The sequence below is a fragment of the Phoenix dactylifera genome, chromosome 3 (assembly GCF_051530095.1).
Source record: "Phoenix dactylifera cultivar Ajwa chromosome 3, Ajwa_hap1_PhDact_Kaust_v1.1, whole genome shotgun sequence".
NCBI classification, from domain to species: domain Eukaryota; kingdom Viridiplantae; phylum Streptophyta; class Magnoliopsida; order Arecales; family Arecaceae; genus Phoenix; species Phoenix dactylifera.
This window is the reverse complement of record NC_143192.1, coordinates 43,011,634-43,032,964: the sequence shown is the minus strand read 5'-3', so window position 1 is coordinate 43,032,964 and position 21,331 is coordinate 43,011,634. Positions and strand designations below refer to the sequence as shown.

The 21,331-nt window shown below is 36.8% G+C and overlaps 1 protein-coding gene across 3 annotated transcripts in view; it reads left to right on the top strand.

Annotated features, from left to right (window-relative positions):
- Positions 1–21,331, top strand: part of NRPD1A (nuclear RNA polymerase D1A) — a 32,638-nt gene that overhangs the window by 5,529 nt on the left and 5,778 nt on the right. The window contains exons 1-15 of one of the 3 annotated variants that reach the window (XM_088718503.1): positions 3,789–3,840; positions 4,009–4,200; positions 4,732–4,776; positions 4,858–5,085; positions 7,537–7,692; positions 7,847–7,984; positions 9,618–11,507; positions 12,684–12,853; positions 12,953–13,019; positions 13,121–13,239; positions 14,196–14,338; positions 15,908–16,146; positions 16,232–16,405; positions 16,494–16,631; positions 18,790–19,184. In XM_088718503.1, the coding sequence (XP_088574629.1) occupies positions 4,912–5,085; positions 7,537–7,692; positions 7,847–7,984; positions 9,618–11,507; positions 12,684–12,853; positions 12,953–13,019; positions 13,121–13,239; positions 14,196–14,338; positions 15,908–16,146; positions 16,232–16,405; positions 16,494–16,631; positions 18,790–19,184 (3,803 nt within the window). In that variant the 5' untranslated portion in view covers positions 3,789–3,840; positions 4,009–4,200; positions 4,732–4,776; positions 4,858–4,911. Of the gene's footprint in view, positions 1–3,788; positions 3,841–4,008; positions 4,201–4,731; positions 4,777–4,857; positions 5,086–7,536; positions 7,693–7,846; positions 7,985–9,617; positions 11,508–12,683; positions 12,854–12,952; positions 13,020–13,120; positions 13,240–14,195; positions 14,339–15,907; positions 16,147–16,231; positions 16,406–16,493; positions 16,632–18,789; positions 19,185–21,331 lie in introns of those variants that run through there. The other 2 variants (XM_017845140.4, XM_017845138.4) reach the window with 2 other exon arrangements.

Genomic DNA, 21,331 nt, shown 5'->3' with positions numbered 1-21,331 from the left:
TGGGGTTCTTTAAATAGCTGTTGGAGGCTAGATTTGCTAGCCCTTGTAGGACATTGGGATGGAGGAGGAGTCTGTCTTCTACTCCAAGTCGAACAGAGCTCTATTCTTTTTTTCTGTCTCCAACTCCAATTTTTACATCTGGGCCAGTCAAGTGGACTAGGCCTAGTTCCTTATTAGCCGGGCTGAGTGCTACAAGAGAAGAGATCAAGCAAGTGAAGCAATCATGGATATTTTGTGCGCTTCAGATTTTTTTACACTTTTTCTTGTTCTACTTAGAGAAACAAGTTGGATCATGCATCATAGTGATAACACTGACCCAATTTTTGTGCAGCTAAATCTAGTCATTATGTGAACAAACCATGAGAGAATACAAAGTGCTTTGAGTATTATTTATAATTAATGGTGGTATAAGTATTTGAACTTTGAAGCGCTTTAGTGAACTTTTACGTTAGGGGAGCTAAACAATGTTCTTATCCTGGTGCCATTTATTTGAACCCAAGAATGCAGTAAAAAACAAGAAATGCCTAATTGTGTTGATAATTTGGCAATATTAGACTTTCATCTAGACAATCTTTGTGGCCTAGTGGCTTTTATTCTGACCCTACAATGCAGTAAAAAATTGAGAAATGCCCAACTGTGTTTACAACAGACATTCATCTGGACAAGCAGCAATAGTAAAATATGTCAGTTAAAGGATTAAGGATCACCATGTGATCAACATAAAATGTCCCTATTTTTCGATGCTCTGCCCTATGTTCATTGCTGAACAACGAAAGGCATGAAGACAATGTAATATTAGCATGTTTATAATAAACAAAATTCTTACTTGGTGTTAGAAACGTGAACATGATGTCGAATCATAGAAAAATGCCATGATGCAATATAGTTCAACATAGTAAGTGTGGAAATATAGTCATTTGAAAAACCTCTAGAAAACTAGTCAACATTTACCATGATTGTAAGAAATCTTTAGCGATTACTTTCTGATCTATTTGAGTTATAGAAGTGACCTCAAAAAAAAGCTAAGGTGAGCATTGCCGACCTAAAAATATGTTGCTGTAAAGCGATAAATGTGGCCACATATGAATTGATCATTTGGATGCTTATGATGATATTTAATCTGGTATATTTAACAAACAAAAATAAATAGAAATTTTGTTGACTTCAATGGATGAATATGATGTTAGCTGTTGTTGGATGACATTTTGATAGTTTTACTTGCTTGATTCTCCTCATTTTGCTATTCGCAACATGATAAAAACTAAAGAAGCTTGGTTCAATATTCATTATTGATAATATTCAAGGGTTGGAGCAAAATCCGCCGGACCAACTGTACCGACATACCGGTGGGCACCAGTACTGGTTCAGTATCGGTTCGGTACCAATTGGAATCGGCACTAAACCAGCCAACAGAGCGAACGCGACGCGCGAACGTGTAAAAAAAAAATAATGTGTGGACGCAAAAAAAAAAAACAACGCGCGTCCGCGCGCGTGAGCGCATTAAATGCCCACTCTATGTAATTAAATGGCCCACGCGGGCTTTCAGCCGACGTGGGCAAGCTATCCTGCGGGCAAGAATTGCGCGCGGGCGCGATTCCCTACTGGGGAACCGGCTGCAGGTGCGGTTCCCTATGCGGGGAATCGCGCGCAGGCACGAGCTGTGCGTGGTTCCTAGCGCGGGTAACTGCGTGCGAACGAGTTTCCAGCGCGGGGAACCACGCGCGGATGAGTTTCTAGCGCGGGTAATCGTGCACGGGCGCTGTTCCTAGCTTGAAAAATTGCTTCCGGAGAACTGCGTGCGAGCGCAGTTCCCAGCTCGATCCCGCGCGGGCGCGCTGCCCCGCGTGGTCCCTCTTCTCATGCGCGGGGAAGCCGCATTTGGGCCGATGCGAATCGGATCGGTTCGTATCGGTACACAGCGAAAAATGGTCGGTTCGGGTCCTATAGCCGGAACCGTTTTTCACAGCTGAAGCGTACCGATTGGGGCTGATACTGGTACGTTATGCGTTGAACCGGCCGGTTCGGGCCGGTTCAGTAGGTCTTGGGTTGGAGTATCTGTGCTGGCCTGGCATTGGCACGATAAGTATCGCGACATGCTTTACATGCTATTCTATGCCAGTGATGGGCATTCATAGGCACAACAACATGGCAAGTATTGGCATGCAGCTTGTACATTCTATTGCCTTCTACTGCTGTGGCATTGGCACAGTACATTTGATGCAGTTACATTTTGACTGACACTCAAATCCATGGATATAATAACCATTACTATACTTATGCTGCAATTTTTTTTGGCAAGTACTCTCTCTTTCCATTCCTCACATCTTTCTTTTTCTCGGTTGTTCATATATTTTTTTCCTTTACTTTCTTCTTTTTTTTTTCCTTTTCCCTTCATTTATATCAATTGCTATTATGTTATTCTTAAATTTTAAGTCAGATTTATCTCAGTTGCTTACTTTGTTCTATATTGGAATAACAGCTTACAGATTATGCATGTTGGTACTTGCATGTGAATGTACATTGTTTTAGAAATAAGCTAGTATATTTATCCACGTGACATAGATGACAACATAAATAATTGTTTACACACATTGTTTCTTTTCACTTAAACTTCCCCAAGTTTGTTTCCTATAAAGCCTAATATTTCTGTTTTCATGTCTATTTTCTATCATAAATGTTTTCCTATGGAAGTTTCAGTAACTCTGCTGATGGATTCCCATAGGAAATTGCTGAGATTAACTGCCTGGTTTATTATGTTTTCCTGTGATTATTCTAATTGAGTGCCTTAACAAGTTCTATTGATTTAAAATTTTACAATTACTAATATGTTTATAATCTCTTTAGTCGTGTTCCGCCATCCATGTGCATTTGTTTCTCCCTCCATCACTCTTTCCTTGGACTTGCAAGGGGTTTTGAGTCTAAATCTTTGACAAGAATCCTAGGGATCCACCAAGGGTTCCATGGATCTGGTCAAGTTTCAGTTTGGGTAGTCAAGATTGCATAGGACCCCCACCCAACACATACCAGGTTCATATTGTGCATATATTGGGAGTCCGTGTCCTGAGGGATTAGCAATCTTTGTAACTCCAATTCACATTATGCCCTCAAAATCATTTGCTAATGACACATGTTCAAAGTATAATTAGTAATTTTGTAAGAAATTCGAAGAGTGTAACTGTAAGTCTATGCTTTATATACTTGGTAAACGTGGGGTCTGGATGGGATTCATAAAAATCAATCCTGTACTTATATATAACAAGATCAGGTTGGCCACGTCCTGGTGGTGTATACTTTTTCTAGACTTGGATCTGGACATGAAATGTCTTATGGGTCTATTTTTGGACCCATACCCGATCCACAGGCCTGTGGTTGAGGTCAGATTTGGGTTGTTCCTGTCAGGGTCCAGGTCTAAATGTGTTGCTCATATTTATAAAAATAAAACTCAGTCATTCATGTAGTGATCACTTCCTTGCAACATTAAAGGAGAAGCTGGATGTGTGGCATGGAAGGATGGCGACTGGAACACTGGACTGGTTGGGTGGTGACTGAGGGGAAAAGAATGGTCATATAGAAGTTTCTACTTTGAACTGACTTAAATCTTGGGGTGACCCTATTTATTAATATAAAAGCATTCATGTTAACGGATATCCCTCAAGTATTTATTAATATTGGCCTTTTTTTCAATAACTTGATATTGCATATTGTTTGGGTGAAGCTTTTCTTTTCTCCTTAAGGGGCTATTGCTTGGTGCAATGGCAAAAAGCCTGGGCTGACAAGTGCAATGGCACAGGTTTGAATCTTGGGGCAGCCACTTGCCAGAAAAAAAGGGCTAAATGTTAGGTATGGTTACGACAAACAAAACTGTGACTGGCACCTTGAATGAATTTAAGAACACAGAATCATTTATCATTTTCTAGTATGATGAATTGAAGTATCTGAACTTATGATTCAATCTAGCCCATGGAGAATCTTTGAGGTTTGCCCTTTAATGTTTATGCATATTCACAGGATTCATTTGATTTAGAAACTTGGGAGAAATCCATTGGAGAAGATCACATTTCAGAGGCTTTTGGCAAAACCATCGCTGCTCTCAGGAGAAAGTTTTTGAAGTTATGCAAGTCCAAAGTGTTATTTTCTCCTCAAAGTGTTCTAGATCATGCCAGAAAATTCTACTTGAAGAAAAGTTTGGAGGTTGGAAAGGTAATTTATTTGCTATTTGGGTTCTGCATGTAAATCTCTTCAGGGAAACTTTTTGACCATATTTTAACTAAGTTATATGGATACTTCCATTCTTTGGTCTCTAACTATTTGTAGTTCACCAAACTTAATCCACACAACTTCCAATTTTGCATACTCTTATGCTTGTTCAATTCTATTATATGATATGACTAACCGAATTAGAGCTAGTAAGTAAAACCTCTATACTTATATTTCACGAAAACCTTGTTGATGCTAGAATGGTTTGACTGAATAACATTTATTTGCTATTTCTGTTGACTTCAATTACGAAGACAATCCTCCCTGATGTTTCTCTTGCATTTGGGTCTCTCGAATGTGACAATTTAATTTGCTGATTCCTGAATGTTCAGAAGTATATTGATTTAGAGATCTGATGTCTCATCTTTACTGCACATTGTATTACTTTTCTGGTGGAATCTTTTCATTTACCGTACAATTGCATGTTGATAATGATGGCTTTCCTCTTCTATTGCATGTACTGCATTGTCAAAGAAATGGGCGAAAACGGATGCTCAAGCAACTTGTAAATATTGTGCTGTAAGTCTAGTGGATTTTTGTTTTCTGAACTAAATATTTTTGTGGAATTAATTATGGAGAAGATGCTTATTTTCTTAACAGAGGAATGCAACTGATTGGTACCCTGCTGTGAAGTTTAAGTTACTTTCCAAGGACATGTTAGGGAAGAAAAGCCTTTCAGTAATAGCAGAAGTTAATGACAAGCTACCAAAGAAATTTCAAAATAAAAGTCTGGGCGATGTACTGCCTCAAGACTTTTGGAGCTTTGTCCCTACATTTTCGCAGCAGCAAGAATCAAATGCTAACAGGATCACTGTGTCACCATATCAGGTAAGTCTTTCTTGCCAGTTTGATATAAGAATAATTCCATGCAATTCTTCCTCATCAAATCTTTGCCCAAAATTTTGTTGATGTAGCTTTTTTTGCAACTAGTTATTTCTGATTCATGGAGTTTCATGTTATTTTTTCTGGTATACAATTGGTCGATACAACCAAATTTACACTTTGAAGGATTCTGTTGGCTATTTATGCTTGTACATTTTAAAAGTGCATTCCAATGTTAAAATAACAATTTCTGTAACCGTATAATATTGGTTTGGTGCTACACTTCAAGGGGTTGGAACAGCCAAGAAAAATAAGTTCAACTTCCATAAAACTCTGCATCAACTTGGTAAACTTAAGAACCTGAGCTCGTAGAACAAAATATATTTGTACAATGTCTAAATGATGAATAATTTATGAGGTAATGAAGTTCCAAAATTTTCCATTATCTTTTTTGCTTGTACTACGCTTGTGTTCAGTAATTTTCAGTTAGGGGTTTAATTTAAAGTTTAAATTAGTGGAAAATTGCGAAAGGTGTTATGTCGGTTGAAGAGTCTAGTTGCATTGATTTCTTTAGAATTCCACTTCCGCCGGTTCGGAAACTTTTTCATATTTTTTTGGACAAATTTAGGTCATCATGTTTTTGTCACTCATGTTAATGTATGCAGAATCGGAATCCAAGGGAATAAACAGAAGGTTTACAGACTATTACATGAAAAATGGAAGGCTATGTTTTCCATATATTTAACAACAAGGATCTTCTGTACCAAGATAAAGATTATATTATAAAATATAAGGTAGCAATAGTGGCCTTTATCATATCAAACTTAGACTCCTTCATGGCTGAATGGGTAGAATTGGCCTTAAAGAATTTGACCAAAGGTGCTGATGATGCATAAGCCTTTTGTTGTGCATGTGACATAATAAGCTTCTTGTCCTAATCTTTGTGAGATGATATTTCTGGATGCCTGATCGTTTTGATGAACTTGGTTGATGATCTCACTGATGAGTGCAAGGTAAAGACTAAGGCTAGGATGACAAGAAAAGTAGGGAAGCCATGTAAGCTAAGTTTTATTGGCTAGTTATGCCTTTTCAATTTTTTGTCATTGGGTCATGAAAAAGTGTTCTCTTTCCTGATTGCTAAGAACTAGCAAAGGTTGAGTGAAGGAATACAACAATTTAGCCAAGGGGGACGAGGCTGTTCTCGCCTCACTTGAGCGGGTAGGAGCTTGTTATTCCTGAATGCAGATGGATTATATTTTCTAGATCCCAACTTGGATTTCTTCTGATATGGGTCCGTAATTTGGGCATTAATACGACTCAATTCATTATTCAGGTTTGGTTTGTCATAAAGATCCAGGGAGTCAACTTGATTCTTTGGGTTTCAAATAAGAACGAGAAGACTGTTAAGGGTGTAAAACATACTATTTTAATCCTTAATATATCCTGCCTAATATGACTTAATGATGTTAGGAATAAGGATTGTGGTTGACTGATTGAACCAGCAATATATTTTGAAGCAGGGTCATCACATATTTGGACCTAAGATCTCCTTTGTCCTTAATTTGTCACTTTTTTACATGGGGCATCAGGTTTTCTGTGTTAGGAAAAACAATGATTGGGATATTTTAAGCACCAATGGTCCGATTGGCACCTAAAATTGAAATATTAATGATGCATTTTTTGTGCAGATTGTATGACCTTTTTTCCTATTCAATAGTATTTTTTGGAATTTTTTTGACCATATGCATTCCTATTAAAATGATATGATTGAAAATTAAATCTCCATTTTGTGAAATCAAAATTTTATTCTATCTGCCTTTTCCTGTTAGGACAGTTATTGTTGGCGATTGTGACAGCTACTAATTTATTCCAAGGTTATACCTACCAAACTGCAAAAGTCTGTAACGAGTGTACCATACCATACCGGAAGGAAACCTGTATGGTACAGGGGCTTGATATGATATCATATCGGCCCTTGGTATGAATGTTTGTTCTGACTTACACCCTTATTGCTATGGCACCTGATAGATTTATTCTGAAAGTATCATTTTCAGCATTGATTTGTTCAAACGATGGGCGCTTTTTTCAATATAATGTTAAAGAATGATGCCAAAGTCTGATATTATTGGATATCAGCATTATTGAAACCTTGCTAGAAACTGACATTTTATTTCCAAGCTAGCCGAAAAGTTTAAAGTGTAATCCTGATGGTGAGATTTGTTTACACATCAATCTTGAAAGGTTGTTGATTTGTCCACTGGTTTCACATTTAATATATTTTGAACAATTTGATAATTATTTAAAGATTCAAATGTTATGAAACGTGTTCCTTTTCTCCGTCATATCTATTATATACTCTTGTCCAATGAAGATTTTAGTTGAAATGATATTATTTTTCATTTTTTAATTTCATATTTGTTCTCTAATTCCATTCCACCCTCTCCTTTCTTTTTTCAGGCATTTTGCTTATTGAAAGAACTTGATCCAGAATTCATTAAACAGTTTGCATTAAGGCGTGATGTGCTATTTCTTTCTTATCTTCCAGTATCTCCAAATTGCCATCGTGTGGTGGAAACATCACATGTGCATGCTGATGGTCCGCAATTATCTTTTGTAAGTTGGTTCTGTTTTGTGGACCACTCTGTTTCTGCATGTAGATACATAATGTATACCTGTATAAATTATTGAGATATCAAGTATCTCACTCTTTCTTTTTTCATGGTTGTTGTTGTGATCATGTTATGCTTTATGTTTCATATGGAAGCAGGATCAAAGCACAAAAGCTTATAAAAGGCTAGTTGACATAAGCAGGAAGATTGACGAGTTTAGGCAGCATCAGCAGTTTGTTCCTCTTGCAACATCATTTATTACAAGTCGAGTGCTGGACTGCCTAAATGTGTCTAAGGCAAGCAAAATAACTCTGTCTCTCTCTCTCTCTCTGTCTGTGTTTCTATGTGCATAGATGGTAAAAGTGTGATACATTGTTGTGCACAATGTCCGCAATCTCGTTACCAAATACCGTTTCGGTATTTTATTGGTTTGGTACGATATGGTACATCTTTGTATTGAAATAGTTTTTTAACTATTTTTCTAAATTTTTATTGTGGTACGCCTCGGTACAGGTCGGTACGGGCCGGTATGCACCCAGTACGTCTTGGTACAGGTCGGTACGTCTTGGTACGGGACAGTGTGTGGCTTGTACCGACTTGAAGTTAAGTTTTGTATCAATTTTCTTCCAATATGGTACGGTATGCCTCGTATCGGGCGGTACAGTATGCCTCGTATCGGGCGGTACAGTACGCCTCATATCGGGCAGTACGTTAGTCCATAGTTGTGCATATATTTGTGTTCATGTGTTTTATATTTTTCCATATTATAAACTAGTATCCATGTATCATGCATGTAATGTTTTGTTACTTTAAGGATTAAAGGGTTGTACCACCCATGTGTTGAATTCCTACAGTCAGTAAAAAACATTGACATTCTATCGTCTACCTGTCTTCATGTATGTGCTTGTTAGGCTTTGTGAATGTGATTGGCTGTTGTTTGTTTTTATAACATAAATAAACGGATTATGTAGTCATCTTGATTCTTGATTAGTTGTTTCATGCTATCATTAATTTTGCATGATGGAGGTGTTCTTCTTGAAATAAATGAAGCTCATAAAGCGCTGCCTTGTTTGTCATACTTGGAATAATTATATTAGGTTGTTTTGTAGGCATATTGATTCTTGATTACTTGTTTCATGCTATCATTAGTTTTGCATGATGGTCAGCATATTCTGTGCATGGTAAATATAACCTTTATAGTTTATACCTTTTGATCTATTTGAATGCATCGTACATGTATGATACACAGAAAAAAAGCCAAGTGGAGGCATTCTTCTTGAAATAAATGATGCTCGTAAAGCGTTGCCTTGGATGCCCTTGAAATAATTATATTAGGTTGTTTTGGTCACACTGAGATTCATGTGATATTTATGCACATCTGCAACTATGTAAATCAAGGTCTGCTGTGCTGAAATCGGGGCCAGACCGGTTTTTTGACGGCACGAGTCGGTACGCCTCTGTACCGTTCCATGCCGGGCCCGTACCGACATAGTAGAGGAGGGGGAAAGGGAGAACGGGAGAGAGGAAAAGAGAGAGATAAGGGTGAGAGAGGGAGGGAAAGAGGAGGGTGGTGGAGGCCGGCGAACTCGCGAGAACAAATTAGGGGACCCAGAGGTGGAGCCCCTCCTCTGCCTCCTCCGCACGGCTCGCCGGCCTCCACGGCTCTCTCTTTCTTCCTCTTCCTCTCACTCTCTCCCCTGCTCGTTCTCTCTTTTCCTCTCTTTCCTTCTCCTTCTTCCCCTCCGACGGATTTTTGTTTCGGTTGCCAGAACTATTCCGGTTCGCCGCCGGTATGGCTTGGTACTCCCCAAACTTTCCGGTTTGGGATGCTTCCACCGACCATGATGTAAATACATATGTTATACATGATTTAATATATGAAGGTATATATCTGTAAGCATGTTACTGGTAAATTTTCTTTTGTTACAGCTACGTGCTCGTAATTCTTCAAATGGAGATTCTTCTTGTTTATCTGGATTGAAATGGCTGAAAGAAGTTGTTCTTAGCAAGAGGTCAGACAACGTATTCCGCATGACCATGGTTGGCGATCCAAAAATAAAATTGGGTCAAATAGGCATTCCGTTTGACATATCTCAAAATATGTATATCAGTGAGCATGTTAATACCTACAATTTGGAAAAGCTAAACATGAGTTGCAATCTGCATCTGCTTACAAAGGAAGAACTCCATTCTAGGAGCAAGGGCCAACTAACTTCTGTAAGAAAATCAAATCAGCTTCAAGTTGGTGATACAATTTATAGACCCTTGGAAAATGATGATCTCATTTTGGTAAACAGGCCTCCATCTGTGCATCAACATTCCTTAATTGCATTGTCAGTAAAGATCCTACCAATTCAATCTGTTGTTTCAATAAACCCTTTATGCTGTGCTCCTTTATTGGGAGATTTTGATGGAGACTGCCTCCATGGATATGTACCACAGTCTGTCCATTGTAGAGTGGAGCTTGGGGAGCTAGTTAGTTTAGACCACCAGTTGTTAAATGCACAAGATGGTCGAAGCCTGGTTTCCTTAAGCCATGATAGCTTAACTGCTGCACATTTGCTAACAAACAGCATAGTCTTTTTGAACAAGTTTGAGATGCAGCAGTTCGAAATGCTTTGTCCTTCACAGTCACCATCTCCTTCGATTATTAAAGCTCCAACCACTCGGTCTCCTCTCTGGACTGGCCAGCAATTATTCAGCATGCTTCTTCCACCTACCATGGATTTCAGCATGGGTTCAAATAAGATTCCAATCAGCAAGGGTGAAGTTCTTTCAACTTCTGGAGCATCCTTTTGGCTACAGAATACTACTTCTAGTATATTTTCTAGCATGTTCAAATGTTATGGCAGAAAAGCTCTTGACTTTCTTTTTTCTGCTCAGGAAGTTCTATGTGAATATCTAACAACAAGAGGATTAAGTGTTTCTTTAGGTGATGTTTACTTGTCTTCAGACTTATATTCCCGAAGGAAGATGACTGATGAAGTATGCTATGGGTTGGAAGAGGCAGAAGATGCCTGCCATATTAAACAGCTAATGTTGGACCCCGAGATGGAGTTTCTTTTGAAGAGTCATGATGGAACTTGCAGGAATCCGTACAATTATGCAAGAAACCAAAAACACATAAGCCAGTTTTCTATTGCTGCATTTAGGGATGTCTTTTACGATCTTCAAAATGTAATACATCAATATATAAGCAGGGATAATTCAATGTTGGCTATGATTCATGCAGGAAGCAAGGGCAGCTTGTCAAAATTAGTCCAGCAAGGGGCATGCCTAGGTCTACAACTTCCAGCAAGTCCATTGCCTTTTAGAATTCCTCGGAGGCTTTCTTGTGTTTCATTGAATGCTCAGAAGAAATTGGAGTATGGGATACCTCAGGATGTGGTTGAATGTGTCCGGGGGCAGAATTCTTATGCTGTGGTTAAAGCTTCTTTTCTGGATGGTCTGAACCCATTAGAATGTTTTGTGCATGCAATAACAGGTCGATCCAATATGTTTAGTGAGAATGCAGAACTTCCGGGGATGTTGACTAGGAAGCTAATGTTTTACATGAGAGATTTGTATGCTGCTTATGATGGAACAGTTAGAAGTACTTATGGACAACAACTTGTGCAATTTTCTTATAATATACCTGGGGAATCATCCAGTGAACAAGGCGATTCTTGTACAATGAATGGTGAAAAAGATGCTGAAAATAATAGGCTAGGTGGTCAACCAGTTGGTTCATGGGCTTCTTGTGCCATTTCAGAAGCAGCATATGGAGCTCTAGATCACCCGATGAATAGTCTGGAAGCTTCTCCTTTATTGAACTTAAAGGTTGTTTTGCTATCTGATCTGTGTTTTACTTATTATAGTGACTATGCAGTTACAACTTTATAGATCTCGAGTGGCATTTTATTCGTAAAGAATAGTTTTTGTGCAGTTAGTTTTTACTCCTTTTATGATATCTAACATTACTTTTTAATTTTCATGATGTAGTCTGATAAGAAATATGTTGTCTTTGTTCTGGTCAGTTGTTGATGCTGTTGTGCCTTATTTGCTTCATTAGAATAACATATACTATTATACTGTATCATGCAGTGGTTATTCTCTCATTTTTGAATTCCTAACACAAATATATAGTGGTTATTCGATGCCTAACATGCGCATTGTGCTAAAATATACATTGTGGAATAGCTCACTTTTTTTTGCTGATGACTACTCAAATAAGTACTAATATAATTTTGATATTCAAAAAGCAAATAGCTCTAAGCCTCTAACCCCCGACTGCACAGTTGGTTATATAACTTGTAGCTCTTTTTTAGATCTATTATTACAACTGTTTACTAGGAGGTGATTCTTGCAAATACTCAGCGATTATGGCCATGAAAGGTAGCTCTAGCCCTCTAATGCCCCACCGCACAGTTGGTTATATAACATGTAGCTCTTTTTTAGATTTATTATTGCAACTATTTATTAGGAGGTGTTTCTTGCAAATACTCCATGACTATGGCCATGAAAGGTACATATCAATCCTGACTCCTGAGTATCTGATGAAAATATATTCAGATTTTGTTTGTAATGGTGGATAAAGATTGTATCTCTGTGATCATTGTGACTACATTTATGCTATTGTATCTTTGGTTGTCAAATGAGATTTTATAATGTGGATCATTCATTCTGTGACTTGTTATTCATGCTATGTCTTATATTAATTTGTATAGCAGTAATTTGTGTAGTTAAAGGTGAGAGTTGTATGCTATAATTTTAAGGATTCATTAAATGGTACTACAAATTCATGAGAAATCTTTCCTGCACAAATGAGTCTATTATGTCAGTTTTCACATAAATAAGTTTTTTCTTAATCCATCAAGTCAGTAATACGACATTTATATGATGGTCATTTCCTCTTTCCTCCTAGTTAAATGACTAAATTTAAGGCTCTGCTGTTAAACCTGTCACTACTAATCTAATTTCATGTGTTGTGACTGAAGTTTGGATTTGACCATACAGAAGGTGTTAGAATGTGGTAAGAGTAGAGCATCTGTGGATAAATCTGCATCTATCTTCCTGTCGAAGGGACTTAAAAAACAACGATATGGTTTTGAGTATGGAGCATTGGAAGTTAAGAATCATCTTGACAGAGTTCTCTTTTCTGATTTGGTTACCACCGTCTTGATTTTGTTAGTATATCTTCATCTTCCTTCGTTCTCATATGGATACTCTGGATATCATTAACCTGTGAAATGTAATTTTGTTTATGGCTATTGTGTTGATGTTAGTTATGCTGGGCTTGATGTTCAAGGGACAAAGTTCAGCCCATGGATTACACATTTTCACGTGAGCAAGGTAATGAGGATGCTGGAGTTTATATTGCAGTGTAAGTATTTGAACAGTATACATTCTGGTTTCTATTTGATATATCTATTCTGCATTCCCCCTTTTTTCAGGAAAGGATGATGAGGAAAAGATTAAGAGTACAGACCATTATAGATCAGCTTTCCGCAAACTATAATTTTGTGAGAGAAACTGTTGGAACAGAGCTTCCAGGACTGCGTATTACAAGCAAGTAAGACTCCTGAACTACTCTAGGCTGTGGCCGCTCATATGACAACATGAACCCAAAACATGATATGCAATACAAATGAAGATACAACTGGTATCTTGAACCCTCATGTTCTGTTTGATGTGCATGATAAACTGTATTTGTTCAGTTTTAAATTTCTAAGGTATGGAGCATGTGTCATTATACTTTGTGCTTGGATATTATCAACATGCCATTTGAAGTCATGTATTATCTTTAAAAATTGAAAAAATCTGCTGGTTGAATTGTGTGGACATTGCAATATTTATTGACCACAGTTGTGTTGTTTTTTTTTCCTTTGGTTTTTTATGCTAAAACATATGGATAGATGCACCTACTTATGTACACATTCATGCACGCACACACATACGCATATCCTTGGATTGTTTAGAAAAACACTTTTTGCTCTCTCTGCCTTTCTGTATATTTGCATTAGAACAATGTCTTTTAACCTGCAAACTATGTCTTGATTAGAAAAGTTTGCTATTCAAAATCCTCCTTGAATTGTCCTTTGTTCCTTCAGCAAATTGTTCCCATTATTATGCAGCTCAATGATTGTAATATTTTTTTAAATGTCTTGTTAAGATTCAAAATTCCAACACGACAGTAAATAGTTCATAAATTCCAAGCTGTCTATGAACTTTGGCACATCATTACATTTATTGCCATTCTTTTATCGGACTACTCTGAGTTAGCAAGCACTTATCATGCTTTTCCAAATTCACAACTTACATGGACTTAAAGTATGTTCGACATTTTTCCCTAAGTTTTTTGTTATCTAGTTTATCATGCATTTAAGATATTGCAATACAGAAAATAGATTCTCATTTTAACTACATGCCAGATTTTAAACATTTCAATAATATTATTTGTGAGTCTAAGTCTGGTTTAGTGTCTATTACTTTTTTATTTGTATGTTTTGAAACATGACTTCATTGCAGGGATTGTTCGTTAATCGATATCCAGAATGAACATGATGAGACATTTTGTATTATGGTTTTGGTTGATACTCCCGAGTCGGAAATACAATTGGACACCATAAGAGATGTGCTTGTACCACTTCTTCTTGAGACACTCGTAAAAGGTTATAATTTTGTCCAATATGCTATTCTATAGCTGCTTCACGATACAATTCTAAACTTTTCAAAAGAAGGCATTTCTCTTGTGATTATACTTCTGCTTTGTCGTAATCAATATCTAAAGTTGGGTTCAATTTTCCTAGTAATGACTAATGAGTGCATTGGAATTTTTCAGTTGCTGCCTTTGATGCATCAAGTAAAAATAAAAATTTTTTAAGACTTTACATCATTGGAAAAGAATGAGAGGTAGAAAATGAGTGGTGCCCCTGTTAGTTACTTGCATCCTATGTGTCTAAACAAAATCTAGCACCTAACATCTAACTATTGAGTTTGAGCTGGTAAGAAGGCAAATATGTTGATCCAAATTAGATGTAATCAGTCCATTCATACCTTTCTTTGCTCCTTTATTTTTTTTATTTATAACTTAACGGTTGTAATTTTGTGCATGATATTTTCAGCCATTTATTGCATTCACGGTATACTGTGCTTCCTTGTCACTCCATGTGTTTTTGCTTAACGATCTAATTTTATGGTTAAGATAGATCTCTCATGCATTTCCATTCTATATGTCAGCGTTTCTGTTTCCCATGTCATAATTGTGGCCTGTTTTCTGTGCTGATTATCCCATCAAGTTGACTGGTTCACGGTATCTTGAGAATGTTTAATTCTGTGCCATTTTAAAATTTAAGGGTTTTTGGTAAGTTGGAAGCAAGGTATGCTATATTGATATCGAGTACTGTATGGGTACTGTATTGCTTGATATGTTAGGACAACCCCCATATTGGCACAAGATTGGGAGACAGTTTTCTCCCACCCAACCATGATACCACTTGAAACCGGGTAGTATGGGTTGGTACAACACATAACTGGGTGGCACTGGTTGCTTCTACACAGCACAGGCCAATTCGGCCCTTGCAATGTCTCAAACCTTGGATTGTTTTGGTAACTTACTGCTATCATACCGAGTGTGGTGAACAATGCTTTGAAGTATGTAGATTTAATTGGACCGAGAATCTCAGAATAATATTCACGGATGCCTATCTAAAATAGTTGCCTTAATCTAGTTCTGAAATTATCTATGATGCTGATATCAGTATTTCACTTTGTTTTGAAACAACAAAGTATGTTGTTTGGTTCCACATTCAAGTGCCCAAAGAGTCAAAACACTTGCTAAACTGTCTTGGTAACCTTTCTTTGAGGTTGTGATGTGGGCGCATCCTTTGGGTCCCTAGAGTAGTTAACAAAACTCGAATAGTCCAATCTTTTCAATTTTATTTATCTTAGAAATTGTTTATGTATGATTTAGCTATTTTATTTCTTTTAGTAATTTATGTATTTAAATAGGAAGTTATTGTTCACATCTCTGTATCACAAACAATTTGTGCTACAGTAACCATGATCTTTTAGGAGTCCTGTATGAGTCAAATTGGTTTAAGGGTTATTGGGATTTCAAGGGGATAAAATTCATTTCAATTTAATCTTCTTGATGTGCATGCTGTTTTATTATCTTCTTTTGATATTTAACATACTCATTTTTGTTTTTTTCCTTTTTGGGTGGGGGGAGGGATTTACAGGATTTTGGGAATTCAAGAAAGTGGAAATACTGTGTGATATTCAGCCCGATTCGCTTGATGAACTTTTTCTGAGAGTTTCCATGTCTGAGAAATGTTTGCCTGGAAAGTTCTGGAGCGCCCTTCAAAATGCTTGTATTCCAATAATGGATTTGATTGATTGGGAACACAGTCATCCAAACAGCATGTATGATATTTTTAGCATTTACGGGATCGATGCTGCATGGAAATACTTTCTGAGAGTAAGTAGCTGAACATTTGTTTTCTCTTCAAAAATTTGTTTCACTCAACTAAGCGAATGTTTTTATTATATGATTCAACCTGCAGCATTTGAAGTCGGCAACATCTGATACAGGGAGGTGTATACATGAAGAACATTTGCTTATGGCTGCAGATTGCCTTTCAGTGACTGGTGAATTTCATGGATTAAGCATCAAAGGACTTAAAAAGCAAAGAGATCAAGCATCCATCTCATCTCCATTTACTCTAGCTTGTTTATCTGTGAGTATTAGTTGAAGATTTCACATTTTATTTCTCATATTCAACTACTTTTCAACATGATTCATCACATTGGTGGGAGTCTTTGCAGAATCCAGGCTATGGATTTATCAATGCTGCTAAGCAGGGTTCTGTGGATCACCTTGGCGGTACATTAGATGCAATGGCTTGGGGCAAAGAAGCTCCAGTTGGGACTGGAGGACCTTTTGAAATTATATATTCGGGAAAGGTATTTATAGTCCTAGTCATATACTGCTTATTACTTATGAAGTGGCACAAGTGAGTATGTCATTCTGGTTTCATGTAAGCTTTTTAGAGATAGGATGAATAATTTGTAAATCTATCATTTCCATTCATCATAAATTATTATCCCAGTGCAAGAATTCAGGACTTTCTCTGTGCCAGCTAAAATGCTATATTTTAATTGAGATGGTTAAATCTATGTGTGAAAATGGCATTGCTATTTTGAAATTAAATTGTTAATTTAAAATAAATTCTATAATATTGATCATACTGAGCATGTAGTCTTTTGAGTAAACAAGATAAGAACTCTAAAGAAGGACTTCAGGAGTAATACAGGATGAATTTTGACAATACGGTGAGTCGCAAAATTATGGCTTGTCAAAGTACTTGTCATTGGGGATGTGGTTTAGTTTAGCCTTTTGTTTTCTGAATTGTGCAGGATGGATGAGTGCGATTGATCTTATTGAATATAGATTAAAGTTCTGTTTAGCATGGTCAATTGGCAAAACAGGTGCCATGCCAGTGCCTTCGGCATGCAACACTGACACATTATGCCATATGTTAGTGCTTTTAGTCAGTCTTTATCATGATATAGCCTATGTGATGGCATGAGCTTCTGCCAATGTATTGCGTAACATGTGACTGTCTAGAAACTCACAAGTTAGATGCATGTTTTTGATTTAATTGAACCTGCTCCTTGTATGGATATCATTGTACAGAAGTGTTACACATATGGATGGGCAAAATTGGAATATGTAATGGTTACACGTGACTTCTGCGCTTATCATATATGACCATTTATTACTTGGTCTATTTTATATCAATGCACTAAGCCAAAATCTGTTGAACTCTACCAGTATATGTTTTTATGTTGACTATGCTAGTGAACAGGTCAGGAATTTCCTTCCATGTTGTCATAGTGATGCATTAAATATGATATTGTGTAGAATGTAGGAAAAGCTCTTGTAGTAATGATGTCAAGTTAAATTTATTTTATGCTGCAACCCCTCATATTAGAAATGAAACTAGATGATAGCTCCTGAGCTAGCATACATTTTCTGTTGGTTTTCTTTCATCATTGTAAGTCTAGTTGTAAATTAAGTCAACTTCAATGAAGTCCTTACATTAAAAACTAATGCTATTCTGATCTTTGCAATATTTGTCAAAATGTCTTCAGGAACACTACTTTACTGCGTAAAATCAAACATTTGTTGTACTAGAGATTTTGATCCAAACAAATGAATTATTTAATGTTTAGGATTGCATCCATTCCCTATTGCAATTTTGTAATAGCTTGTTTTCAACATATGATATCCTGCATTACAAAAGAGTGGGAAGTTTATAAGTTTGTCAGTAATCGCCTAATGGAATTGAAACCCTGTTTTCTTCCTCATCTGTAATTTTCCCTATCTGTGTGAACTATGAGACATTGCTCCCTGTTTCAAATATCTTAAACTTCTCGCTGCTACGTTTGATCTGTGTGAACTATGAGACATTGTACTCATCAACTTGCCTCCTAATACAGTTGGTGAAAAGTATTAAAGAAATAACTAATAATTGTTATGTAAGCATTACTACTAGTAACATTGATGTAACACACATCCATATGGCTGATTTTGGGAGCTTGATTGAGTTGACTCCACCTAAAAGCTTTGCTGAGTTAGTAAATTGGACTTCTGATACATAGGTTGGATCATTTGTGTGCAATTCAGTGATTCAATAATCAATTTAACCATGATTGCTGCCTGTCCAATCCAGATTGGGATCCTTCAGTAGGATCACTGAGTTTCGTAACAGTATGTCTTGCCCCTCTCGTGAATAAAGCTTTAGTTGCCAAAACAGGACACAATCCTCTAGAGCACTTATGACAGCTTGATAGCCAGTCAGGATATGTTTCAAAAATTTAATGGATTATGCCTCAATCCATAAGGATAGCCTTATATTGATGACCTAAAAGTTGCTGGCTAGGTTTATGTTGCATAACCTGGATATTTGAATGCCCAAGGTCAGAGTCTGTATGTAGTAATCTCTAATATTTTAAGCATTTTTCCCTATCTGCTTGATTTCTTTATAAATATTTTTTTACACCGATAGCAATTTCTATCTTGCTAGATGGCTTCTTAGTGTTTCTGATTCTTTTGCAGGTGCATAATCCCCAAAAGACTGAGAATATATATAAAACATTGCTTAACTTTAAAGTTGAGAAGCCTTGGCAAGATGACAACAAATTATGCAGACATGGTGATCGAAATGTCTCCACCAAATGGAAACATAAAAGAATTCTATCCAATACTGGTGCTTCTACTGGAGAATCAATAGACCAATTGATTTCTGAAGAAGCTCACACTAGGCAAGGATGTCCATGTGAGTATCCTGTCAACAAATGGGAAAGGCAATCCAAAGGCCATGTAGTGTCTTCCAGTGTTAGTTCTAATTCTGATGCAAAAATGGGATTCAGTACAAAATCTGCTTTAAGAAGTGCTGGTTCATGGGCTAATATCGTGGATATGTGTTCTAACTTGCGAACAATTTTACATGAGTAAGTTATTTTTTGATAACTAACTGCCTCCTGTTTTTCCTTTTACTTTAGACAGTTCTTTGAAACTATATTTGGTGCACTACTGTAGTTTCTGCCTAACCTTTTTTTATTTCAAAACAAGGAATTCATGTTATCAGGTTTTTTAATTCAAAGTCTTTATCCCTATTGGACTTGGTTTGCTGTTATTCATATGAATTGAATGAATCAGTTAATTATGAAAATAGAATGCTAGAAAGAGAATTAGGTGTTTTCTTAATTGGAATATACAAAATAGAAGTGCTCCACAGAGAACATAAAAATGGTACCAATAATACTACAATCTAAGAAGTTCATCCTTTTTTTATATTTGTGATGATTAACTTAAGTTGATTGAGGCTTTATTTTGTCTTCTTGAAGTTGCAGTTTGTTTCGAATCTGGCTTCATCAGTCACATTATAAAAACGTTGGGAGTATTCGTGGATCCATCAAAGAAAATTATTATAGCTTATTTGTCTTTCTCGTAAAATATGGAGATACGGATATTGTAATTGGTTACAACTTCATTGGTCACATTCGGTCTTGTGATTCTATCACAAATGTTATTTGTTTGAACATATTAACTTATTATGCAGGAAAATGCTCTATTTTTTGTTCCTTCTCAAAGTGCCCTCTTTTCGTCCTAAAGTGGCTTGTTTTTGTTTCCATTTCAAACTTTTCCTTCTAGGATTAATATTTCATGATGCATGTACCAATCACTAAAATGGAATTATGTATTTCTTTATGTTCATTCTATTCTATTTAAGCTTGAAGCTCGAGGATAAAGTGGAGTTAATGATGTGAAATTAATTTTATCCCATACTGGATGCAGTCATTTTATATATATACAGTTACTATAAATCAAGGTTCATAATCTTGGTACTAAGCATTGTACCGATATGTGTCTAGTTCGATACAATACGGGTTGGTATGGTACGGTATACATCTCATACTGAGATAGCTTTCGAGCCATTTTTCTTACTTTTTATGTTGGTACGCTTTAGTATGGGTTGGTAGACACCTAGTTCATCTTGATACATTTTGGTACGGGTCGGTATAAGGCCTGTATCGACTTGAATATGATTTTCTTACTAGTTCCGATTTGGTATGGTACGATACGCCCCAAACCGAATGGTTCGGGGTGGTACAATCCATACCATAGACCATCCATAGGATATTATTAAGTAATTTTACAAGCATCCATCGTGTTGCTATTTGGATATATAAGGCTACCTGGTACAGATCGGGTATGGTACAGTATGCACTCTATACCGAAATAACTATTGGATCATTTTTCTCACTATTTATCTTGTTACACCTCAGTATGGGTCGGCATGCCTCGATATAGGTTGGCACGCATCTCGGTACACCTTGATATGCCTTGGTAAGGGGTAGTATGAAGTCCGTACCAATCTGAACATGAGTTTCGTAATGGTTCCGACCCTGGCACGATACAGTACGTCCCGTACCAGACGGTTCGGGGCGGTACAACGGTCCATGAATTATGGGAGCATAGGGGCTTTCTCTTAAGTTGGAAATAGACAATAGCCTTAAAAAACATGTAGTTCTTAGTGTTGGTTTGAGCCATCATGCAGCACCATAACATAATTGAAATGAGAAACTTTTGACTTTCTCCTTTTCTCGTTGCCGAGAAAAACAGAGGGTAACAGGAGTATATTAGTTGTCTAGACATTAACCCTATTAAACATCAAAAAAGGCAACAGCATCCAACAAGGGAGACCATGAGTTAAAATAATAGTACCATAAGGCGTACTGTAAGATTGTACAAGATGGTGAATTATATAGGGTTTGTTGCCAAGTAATAATGTAATAAAGAATTTTAGTGGGCCTTACCTTGAGTGAGACAATAATTCAAGATTGGGCTATAGACATTAACACAATTAAGATCAAAAAAAGCAACGCCCTCCAACAAGCGGGAGCATGAGCAATAGCATTATAATAGGGTCCTGTAGGGCTGTACAAGATGTTGAATTGCATAAGATTTGTTGCCAAATTGTAATATAACAGAGAATTCTAGCGCAGCCGACCATGAGTGAGAAAAATTCAAGATTGAAAGGTATTCTACTTTTGCATTAATGATGGCCTTGGGGAAGGCACAACCTTGATGTTTG